Source organism: Gymnoscopelus braueri, assembly GCF_963280865.1.
Source record: "Gymnoscopelus braueri genome assembly, chromosome: 12".
Lineage (NCBI taxonomy): Eukaryota > Metazoa > Chordata > Actinopteri > Myctophiformes > Myctophidae > Gymnoscopelus > Gymnoscopelus braueri.
Window position 1 is genome coordinate 41,879,437 of NC_137614.1, and position 11,674 is coordinate 41,891,110.

The window sequence follows — 11,674 nt, forward strand, 5'->3', positions numbered from 1 at the left end:
AGGATCTGAAATGTTTCTCAGAATATTAACCCATTCAAAACAGGAACATATCTGTGTCATTTTACATTTCTTTGGCTTTCTTTATTCAAAAATAGCAGATCTACAAGCTCATAGCGCGGCACAGAGTGCCGCGCTATGAGCTTGTAGATCTGCTATTTTGTTTTTAAATCGTGAGAATGTGTGCAAATCTTTAAATATATATATTTTTAAAGCAAACATTTGTCAAATATGTTGTTCCAGGCACAGAGGCACAGAGTGCCGCGCTATGAGCTTGTAGATCTGCTATTTTTGAATAGCCAAAGAAATCATAAATGACAGAGATGCGTCCCGCAATGTGTTAAGGAATGTTTTATAATCATTATCAGATCAATATTAACACCATTAATCATCTCTGAATAGAATGATTTATTATGATGTCATGTTATAGTTTATGAGGTGATGAGTGTTGAGTGCTGCTCTGAGATCAGCTCACCTCTCTTGTTCAGAACAGCGAGGTAGTAGTTCTCAATGTTGGGTTTGCAGACTGCCTCTCGTTTTGCTCTCATCGCAGCCAGTGTTCCAGGATTATTCCAGCGCTCTGCGTTCTTCACACCAAACTCAGTGTATCCAACCCACTGATCTACTCTACTGTCCCACCTGTTCAGCTCATCACCATCAAAATTCATTGACTCTATGTACTGTATGTCCTTCAGCTCACTGGAGTTAAACACACAGCGGAAAGCCACATAGAGCACATATCCATCTGGAAATAGACAATTAAAAATGTCATTAATGTTCAGTTTTATTATCATCTGTATAATATCAACACTAGGCTAACTTCCCCCTATCGGCCAAACATGTCACTACATATAAAGTCTAAAATAGGTTCAGGATGTGAAATCTGTCATTACAATTGTTTTAATGATTGAATATCTTAAATACAATGTCTGTCTGTCTGTCTGTCTGTCTGTCTGTCAGACCCATCATGTATTTCCAGGATAACAGAGATAACACTCACAGAAAGGTTGTTATTTAGAGAGAGAAATGCCTCACAATATGAATACATTTTGATATGTTTTATTTTGATGGTAACTGTTTGAACTGGATTTGACATGATTCATGTCTTTTAATTGAAAATCCAATTAAAGAAATTAAAGTGTGTGTGTGTGTGTGTGTGTGTGTGTGTGTGTGTGTGTGTGTGTGTGTGTGTGTGTGTGTGTGTGTGTGTGTGTGTGTGTGTGTGTGTGTGTGTGTGTGTGTGTGTGTGTGTGTGTAATAGGAGGCAGGCGGGGCTACTAGCAGCCAGTGATGGAAAAAAGTACTCAAATGTTTTACTTAAGTAAAAGTATCAATACTGCAATATAGAAATACTCTGTAACAAGTGAAAGTCCGGAATTCAAAATATACTTGAGTAAAAGTACAAAAGTATTGGTATGAAAATGTACTTAAAATACAAAAAGTAAAATGACTCTTTGTGCAGAAATGTCCCATTTTCAAATCTTTTGAAAATAGCAGATCTACAAGCTCACAACGTGTCACATCGCAACGCATTTTGTGAGCTTGTAGATCTGCTATTTTCAAATAACCAAAATGTATATAGGGCTGAAGTGGTTAATGTACGTTTTGTAATAATAATCAAAATCTGTAAAGTAACTATTATAAGTTTTCAAATAAATGTAGTGGAGTTAAAGTACAATATTTGGATCAGAGATGAAGTGGAGTAGAAGTAAAAGTATTGAAAACGAGAAATACTGAAGTAAAGTACAAATACTTCAAAATTGTACCTTAAGTACAGTACTTAGTAGTAAATCTACTCAGTTACTTTCCACCACTGCTAGCAGCCCACACACTGACTGCAACTCACTGTGAGAGACGAGGGAACGTCTTCAGGTGAATGGGACAAGTGATAAGAACCATTGGAAGCTAATTAAATAACAATAGAATAGTTAAAGGACGACTTCACCTATTTTCAACCTGTCTTCATATAATTGGTCCTCACTAATGCTCATGATAAAACGGTAAAATGTTCTTCTACTCAGTCTGTGTCTCAGAGGAGGGCTCTGGATAGTTCAGAAACCTGTCTACCAGTGACATCATCGATGGGGAATCCAAGCTAATAGAAAATGCAGGCTTTGTATTTCTGGAAAGTTGCAATGCAATAATGTTCCCCCGATAATAAAAATCTAAATAAAAAAATTGAAATCTTGTTGGAAAAAAAAATCCTGCCTAATAATGATGTCACTGGTAGACAGGTTTCTGGACTGTCCACAGTCCTCCTATGAGACACAGACCAAGTAGAAAAAATTGTACCATTTTATCATGAGCATTAGTGAGGACCAATTATATGAAGATAGGTTGAAAATCGGTGAAGTCGTCCTTTAATGAGTGGGGCGGGGCCACTCAACCCCCCTCCTCCCCAAAGCTACATTTACAGCAGGAAGCCACATGGGAGGAGCTTCAAAGAACTGATTCAGTTGTGTGTGTTCATGTATGAAAAAGATACTATATAGCCTACATTAGTGTGTGTGTTCATGTATGAAAAACATACTATATAGCCTACGTTAGTGTGTGTGTTCATGTATGAAAAACATACTATATAGCCTACGTTAGTGTGTGTGTTCATGTATGAAAAACATACTATATAGCCTACGTTAGAGTGTGTGTTCATGTATGTAAAAAAACTATATACTGTAGCCTACGTTAGTGTGTGTGTTCATGTATGAAAAACATACTATATAGCCTACGTTAGTGTGTGTGTTCATGTATGAAAAACATACTATATAGCCTACGTTAGTGTGTGTGTAAAAACATACTATATAGCCTACGTTAGTGTGTGTGTTCATGTATGAAAAACATACTATATAGCCTACGTTAGTGTGTGTGTTCATGTATGAAAAACCTACTATATAGCCTACGTTAGTGTGTGTGTAAAAACATACTATATAGCCTACGTTAGTGTGTGTGTAAAAACATACTATATAGCCTACGTTAGTGTGTGTGTCTCATGTATGAAAAACATACTATATAGCCTACGTTAGTGTGTGTGTTAATGTATGAAAAAAATACTATATAGCCTACGTTAGTGTGTGTGTTCATGTATGAAAAAAATACTATATAGCCTACGTTAGTGTGTGTTCATGTATGAAAAACATACTATATAGCCTACGTGAGTATCTGTGTTCATGTATGTAAAACATACTATATAGCCTACGTTAGTGTGTGTGTAAAAACATATTATATAGCCTATGTTAGTGTGTGTGTTCATGTATGAAAAACATACTATATAGCCTACGTTAGTGTGTGTGTCTCAAGTATGAAAAAAATACTATATAGCCTACGTTAGTGTGTGTGTAAAAACATACTATATAGCCTACGTTAGTGTGTGTGTAAAAACATACTATATACTGTAGCCTACGTTAGTGTGTGTGTAAAAAAATACTATATAGCCTACGTTAGTGTGTGTCTCATTTTCCCGCCTAGCGTACATGTGAAATTCAGATTATCACATGAAAAAGTCGGTAGCACTTGCTATGCATCCTATGTGTATAACACATCATGAACATACTTATAAGGCATTATAATCTGCTCATAACCCTGTATAATCAGATTTATAAGAGCTCATAAATACTCATAATGCTTTATAACCATAACCATAACAATAACACATTATAAGGCCTTTTATAATGACGTATAAGTATCAAGTGTTATAATACTTCATAATTGCTGCCAAATTGGTAACAGTTGCTATGCATGCCAAATTAATTCTCATAGTTATAATCCATTATAATCAATTGATAATGCTTTACTATCACTGTTATAATGTGTCATAACCATTATAATGCATTATTATAATGCATTATACTACGATTTTAAGTTATTATAAGTGGTCATGTGTTACTTTATGATCATTTTATAAGGCTTTATTATCATGTTTATAATGCCTTATTATCACTTATAAGGTGTTATACTGTGATTATAAGTTATTATAAAGTGAACATTTGTGACATTATGATCATTTTATAAGATGGTATTTTAACATTTGTATTGCCTTTAAATCACTGTTATAATGCATTATAATTACTGTTATAATGCATTACACTATGATCATAAGTTATTATAAGTGGCCTTTTGTTACTTTATGATCATTTAATAATGCTGTATTATATAATATCTGAAATGCCTTATACTCACTGTCATAACGCATTTTAATCACTGTTATAATGCCTTATTGTCGCTTATAATGCATTATAACTGTGATTTACATGCATTATAACAGTGATAATAAAGGATTATTTATAATGGATTATAACTATGAGAATACATTTTGGGTTGCATAGCAAGTGTTACCAAGTGGGTAGCAATTATGAAGTATTATAATACTTGACATTATAAGTCATTATAACATGCTGTATAATGTGTTATGATTGCATTATACGTTGTTATGAATATTTATAACTGTAATCATCAAGTGTTATAAGCATAATACAATGTATTTATACTTGAACTTATAAGTCATTATAACAAGCTTTATAATATGTTATGGTTATGGTTATAAAGCATTATGAGTATTTATGAGCTCTTATAAATCTGATTATACAGGGTTATGAGCAGATTATTATGCATTATAAGTATGTTCATGATGCGTTATACACATAGGATGCATAGCAAGTATTACCAAAAAGTCTATTGAAGTCTGATGTTTGTTTGTTTGCTTTGACGTTCTGTGGCCTATTTGTAACCTGTAACCCTGTATTCTGCACTTTAAATGCGCAGTTGGAGTAAGGTTGTTTATATATTGTTCACAGTGCCTGTTGGGACGTTTGGCAGAAACTAAATGATCGTTTGAGTTACCTGAAGCCAAGGTGGCTTTGTATGCAGCCTAAGTATAGCACCCCTGGATAGCGGAGCGAGGTACAGGAGTGTTCTTTTGTTTGTTGTTTGGATTTTCTTTCTGAGTTAATTTGGTATCTATTAATTGTTTGTCTGGTATTTTGATTTGGTTAGTACTTTTCGTTTGGTTTTGCATTTGAAATGGGTTATTAATTCACTGAATTACATCAACTATAAATTAACTATTTTATTGTTGAATTGTACTTAAAGGAGATACTTTGAAATGCACTGATTTTATTGTTGAGTGAAACTATGAAATGATTTAATATGATTATAACAGTATTCATTTCTATTTTTATAGTTTTCACAGTGTTCGAACAGAGCTTCATTCTGTGTTGAAGAAAAATAAATACACCCGTTGAAACCATCCACCTTCGTCATCATTCTAATCCAAGGGCCGCTACAGTATTCATGTACCTTTCACTGGTGGTTTCTTCATGGCAGTGCGGATGGTGTCCAGGTTGGCTTTGCACCACGCCTGTGAATTCAAAGCTGTTTCATAACTTCCTGGGAAGGTCATATGATCTACAAACGAAGGCTGAGGCTCCACCCCCTTCCCTTTGTTGAAGTCTACGTAGAACATCACTTCACCATCCAGTGCATGCATGTACTCTTTATATGAGTCTTTAACTGTGTCTGAACAGCCAAGGAGTTGAATGTGTTCATGGAACACTGGAAATAAAACAAAGATTAAAATAAATTCAACAACAAACTTCTTTATCATCATCATCATCATCATCATGTAATATTATGAAACAGATTCATAATGATATATTTCATGATGTGAACATAATATAATATAATATAATATAATATAATATAATATAATATAATATAATATAATATAATATAATATAATATAATATACAGTGGCGGAAAAAGTAGCAAAAAAAATACCTACGTAAAAGTACAAAAAGTATTGGTATCAAAATGTACTTAAAGTACCAAAAGTAGAAACTACTCATTATGCAGAATGTCCCATTTCACAAGTTTTCAAAAAAAAATAATTTGAAAATAGCAGATCTACAAGCTCACAATGCGTCGCATCGCAACATATTGTGAGCTTGTAGGCCTAGATCGGCTATTTTCAAATTGTCTAAATGTATGTAGGACTGAGGTGTATGTTTTGTAATCAAAACTTTAGTTACTAAGTAACTAGTAACTAAAGTTGTCAAATAATTGTAGTGAAGTGAAAGTATAATATTTACCTCTGAAATGTAGTGGAGTAGAAGTAAAAATATAGTACATTGGATGTACTCCAGCAAAGTAAAAATACCTCAAAATTGTACTTAAGTACAGTACTTGAGTAAATGTACTTAGTTACTTTACACCACTGATAATACAATATAATGAAAGGTTAGAAACATTGTGTGTGTGTGTGTGTGTGTGTGTGTGTGTGTGTGTGTGTGTGTGTGTGTGTGTGTGTGTGTGTGTGTGTGTGTGTGTGTTATTAGTGTGTATTGTTCATAAGTCAGGTTGCACAGTGTAAAATAATTGATCCAAAGGCCTTGAGGCTGGACTACCGCTTACCAATGGTATTATAAATAATAACACTATGAATAAACTGTATGTATATCAGATATTGATATATCAGTATATTGATATATCAGTATATTATTCAGTATATAATCAACAGACAAGACACAATTTTTATTTATATAAATAACAACATAGACATATGTATAACAATATAGATATGCTGAGTGTTTTAATAATATAAATATAACAATAGAAATATACATGTATTTTATATAACGAGAGTACATTTGTGAATGACTATTTTATATAATAAGAGTAGATTTATAACAGTATCTTTAATATAATAACATAAATATAATGTACTTACTTCCTGGGATCGCTTTGACATGAAGTACAGAGGAGAGGATGAGGAGGGTGGCTGTAATCTTCATCATCACTGATCAAAACTGAACTGAATTTAACAGATGAGAATAAACAGATGAGAATAAACAGATGAGAATAAACAGATGTTTACCTCAAGAGAAGTTCCGGAGTCTGAAAGAGAATGAAGGAGGACTCGTTCTGTAGTTTAGACAAATCAGCCAATCAGATTAAAGATATGATGTTACATCATCTGTCTCCGGGAAGACAATGGTAGGGACTTTTGAAGAAAAACCATAAATTAGTTAAATGACAGAAAGACAGAAAGACAGATAGAAATATTTAGAAGTAAAATGTTCTAATTAATTAAAAGCTTTCAGATGAGACATGATGGGAGGTTGATGGGAGGTTAAAGGTGTCAAGCAGACAGCACCGCAGCCTAGGCCACGCCACGAGGGGCGGTACCTACCAATCCTGATCATGAATCAGCCGCAACTCAACGCACCTGTGAGGACCGGCTAGGTGTGGCACCAAACTACAAACACAGCCACTCTGTCTCAGTCTCCACTGGCTCTCCTGGTGAATGGACAGGTGCTCAGGCGGTAAGCGAGAACTCCACTATTTCCCTTAACAATTAACATTGCTAGTGAAATTGAGAACTAAAAGACTATCTTTTATTTTATAGGCAACCTGCGGAACGACGTAAAAACATGGAATGAAATGTGAATGGAAACCCCGAACCCGGGAAGAACCTGTGTTTCCCTTACTTACCTTATGATTTAAGAAACGTATAAACAATGCTCTGTGAAGCGAAAACTCAATAATTGCCCTTTATTGGGTTTGTACCCTGCCTCCCTGTGTCTTGGCCTTGATCAGTGTCCCACAACATTTACACATGATGTGAAATGTGTCTCATTTAACTCTGTGTACATTTACACATGATGTGAAATGTGTCCTCATTTAACTCTGTGTACATTTACACATGATGTGAAATGTGTCTCATTTAACTCTGTGTACATTTACACATGATGTGAAATGTGTCTCATTTAACTCTGTGTACATTTACACATGATGTGAAATGTGTCCTCATTTAACTCTGTGTACATTTACACATGATGTGAAATGTGTCTCATTTAACTCTGTGTACATTTACACATGATGTGAAATGTGTCTCATTTAACTCTGTGTACATTTACACATGATGTGAAATGTGTCCTCATTTAACTCTGTGTACATTTACACATGATGTGAAATGTGTCCTCATTTAACTCTGTGTACATTTACACATGATGTGAAATGTGTCCTCATTTAACTCTGTGTACATTTACACATGATGTGAAATGTGTCCTCATTTAACTCTGTGTACATTTACACATGATGTGAAATGTGTCTCATTTAACTCTGTGTACATTTACACATGATGTGAAATGTGTCTCATTTAACTCTGTGTACATTTACACATGATGTGAAATGTGTCTCATTTAACTCTGTGTACATTTACACATGATGTGAAATGTGTCTCATTTAACTCTGTGTACATTTACACATGATGTGAAATGTGTCTCATTTAACTCTGTGTACATTTACACATGATGTGAAATGTGTCCTCATTTAACTCTGTGTACATTTACACATGATGTGAAATGTGTCTCATTTAACTCTGTGTACATTTACACATGATGTGAAATGTGTCCTCATTTAACTCTGTGTACATTTACACATGATGTGAAATGTGTCTCATTTAACTCTGTGTACATTTACACATGATGTGAAATGTGTCTCATTTAACTCTGTGTACATTTACACATGATGTGAAATGTGTCCTCATTTAACTCTGTGTACATTTACACATGATGTGAAATGTGTCTCATTTAACTCTGTGTACATTTACACATGATGTGAAATGTGTCCTCATTTAACTCTGTGTACATTTACACATGATGTGAAATGTGTCCTCATTTAACTCTGTGTACATTTACACATGATGTGAAATGTGTCTCATTTAACTCTGTGTACATTTACACATGATGTGAAATGTGTCCTCATTTAACTCTGTGTACATTTACACATGATGTGAAATGTGTCCTCATTTAACTCTGTGTACATTTACACATGATGTGAAATGTGTCTCATTTAACTCTGTGTACAACATGATGACATCAAACAAACTTAATGTCACACATATGGAGCAACTACAGTAGTGTTACACAGTGTAACACAGTGTAACACTGTGTACACTGTGTTACACTGTGTAACACAATGTTTAACACTTCATATGGTCATAATTCAGAGACCATTGCTCTGATCTGTGCAATATAGGACTGGATTAGAAGGCAGCAGTAAAACTCTAAGTATTAATGTACTTTTAATAATGTTAAACTGAGGTGTTCCACATTCTCACATTCATCAGAAGCAGTTAGGGTTTCAGTGCCTTGCTCAAGGACACTTCAACATGAAGCCAGGAGTAGTCAGGGGTCAAACCGGGAACCTCTGTAAACTGAACTCACAGACGCTCCTCTAATCCAAGCCTCATTACATCTCACTGATGAAACCATCACGTCATGTGATCAAAGTGTTACTTCAGAGGGGTGTGTGTGTGTGTGTGCGTGTGCGTGTGTGTGTGTGTGTGTGTGTGTGTGCAAAGTGTCACATGAAAAGTGTTTGTGTGTGTGTGTGTCTGTCTGTCTGTCTGTCTGTCTGTCTGTCTGTCTGTCACAGGTCATTTGTTTTTATTGTGCATTGTTCATATTTGGTTTTATATAATGACAGTAGATATAAATGTATATATTATATAATAACATAAATATAATGTACTTACTTCCTGGGATCGCTTTGACATGAAGTGCAGAGGAGAGGATGAGGAGGGTGGCTGTAATCTTCATCAACACTGATCAAAACTGAACTGAATTGAATAGATGAGAATAAACAGATGAGAATAATAAACAGATGAGAATAAACAGATGAGAATAATAAACAGATCAGAATAAACACATCAGAATAAACACATCAGAATAAACAGATGAGAATAAACAGATGTTTACCTCAAGAGAAGTTCTGGAGTCTGAAAGAGAATGAAGGAGGACTCGTTCTATAGTTTAGACAAATCAGCCAATCAGATTAAAGATATGATGTTACATCATCTGTTTCCGGCAAGACGAACACACTGGTCAATTTAGAAGAAAAACATAGTTAGAATGAAAGAAAGACAGAAATATGTTTATAAAAGTAAAATGTTGTACTTAATTAAAAGATTTCAGAAGAGACATGATGAGAAGGTTAAAGGTTAAAGTTCATCACTTCATATTGAAGTGATTAAATAATAATTTAATAATACGGATGGAATATGGAATGCAGGTATATGTACTCTAATGGTAAATATTAAATAGTACTAATTCATTGGAGTCAAGTTAAATTCATTTCCCTCAAAACCATGAACATAAAATGCTGTCTTTTAAGATGTAGATTTATGTAGATTTATGTAGATTTTTGTTAGGTCATTTAGTTTATCCTTGAGGACTACGAGGGCCAGAATGAGATGGTCAAAGGGCCGGGTTCGGCCCCCGGGCCGTATGTTGCCCATGTGTGACTTAAACCCTCAATACGCTACTTATTAAACTTGACCTTGACCTCTGTACTTGGTTCACTCTTTTCTTCCCTCTACACCAAAACCTCTTCGTAGAAAATAGTCCATCTACAAGTTATGGATCTACAAGCTATACAAGCTATAGATCTACACCTAAGTTATAGATCTACAAGCTCACTGGGCGTGGTGTTTGACCCTCTAGGGGTCCCAGACCACATGTTGAAGACCCCTGGTCTAGACTTTGAGATGACCAGAACGTCTCAGGCTACACTCCTGTTCGTGTGTCTGTTTGTGTGTCTGCGTGTGTGTGCGCTTGTGTGTGTGTGTGTGTGTGTGTGTGTGTGTGTGTGTGTGTGTGTGTGTGTGTGTGTGTGTGTGTGTGTGTGTGTGTGTGTGTGTGTGTGTGTGTGTGTGTGTGTGTGTGTGTGTGTGTGTGTGTGTGAAATGCTGTTCATGTTCATTAAACATCAATCTAAGCCTCATTACATCTCACTGCTGAAACCATCAAATGTCTTTAAAAACACACTGGTCATGTGATCAAAGTGTCACATGAGAAGTGTGTGTGTGTGTGTGTGTGTGTGTGTGTGTGTGTGTGTGTGTGTGTGTGTGTGTGTGTGTGTGTGTGTGTGTGTGTGTGTGTGTGTGTGTGTGTGTGTGTGTGTGTGTGTGTGTGTGTGTGTGTGTGTGTGTGTGTGTGTGTGTGAAATGCTGTTCATGTTCATTAAACATCAATCTAAGCCTCATTACATCTCACTGCTGAAACCATCAAATGTCTTTAAAAACACACTGGTCATGTGATCAAAGTGTCACATGAGGTGTGTGTGTGTGTGTGTGTGTGTGTGTGTGTGTGTGTGTGTGTGTGTGTGTGTGTGTGTGTGTGTGTGTGTGTGTGTGAGTGCTTTCTGACTCTTGAGGTGAGAGGTTGTGTTTTTCTGAGCTCCTGAGCCTTGGATTGCTGGAACACTTTTTGGAACACTTTTTAAAGACTTTTGTGAAATACTTTCAACACTTTTCACAAAGACCAAAAAGGATCAAGGACAACAAGGAATAAAACAGCTTTTTACCACTCAACAAAACATTTGGAGTTAAAACTTGCTCCTTTACCAGAAAAGACACACAACAAACTTGAGTAAGTAAACCTGAAGTTTGGAGATACATTGCAGAACTCTAGTCTAGAGACATTGAAGTGTAGTAAGATTGTTGTAAGACTGTAGTAAAATAGAATACTGTAGAATCATAGTAAACTGCATGGGAACAGTTTAAACATTTAGACACATAGAATAGTAGTAGTAGTAGAAGCAGGCAGCAAAGTAGCATAACAAAGGAAAGTACCGGGGGAGGGGTGTTAGACAGGGGCGTGAAGCTAGGTGAGCCAGGTGTGAG

At 35.4% G+C, this 11,674-nt stretch overlaps 1 protein-coding gene across 6 annotated transcripts in view; it reads right to left on the reverse strand.

Annotated features, from left to right (window-relative positions):
* LOC308096297 (H-2 class II histocompatibility antigen, E-S beta chain-like) overlaps positions 1 to 9,866 on the reverse strand; it is a 17,033-nt gene extending 7,167 nt beyond the window's left edge. For 2 of the 6 annotated variants that reach the window (XR_013934136.1, XM_080443684.1), the window contains exons 1-6: positions 9,750 to 9,847; positions 9,527 to 9,610; positions 6,863 to 6,961; positions 6,716 to 6,799; positions 5,287 to 5,541; positions 473 to 742 (exon numbers count right to left, since the gene is read on the reverse strand). Coding sequence is in view for 1 of the 6 variants with exons in the window: in XM_080443684.1 (XP_080299810.1) it covers positions 473 to 742; positions 5,287 to 5,541; positions 6,716 to 6,782 (592 nt within the window). In the remaining 5 variants the exon portion in view is untranslated. Of the gene's footprint in view, positions 1 to 472; positions 743 to 5,286; positions 5,542 to 6,715; positions 6,800 to 6,862; positions 6,962 to 9,526; positions 9,611 to 9,749 lie in introns of all 6 variants that reach the window. The other 4 variants (XR_013934135.1, XR_013934133.1, XR_013934134.1 and 1 more) reach the window with 4 other exon arrangements.
* Positions 9,867 to 11,674: the final 1,808 nt, after the last annotated feature.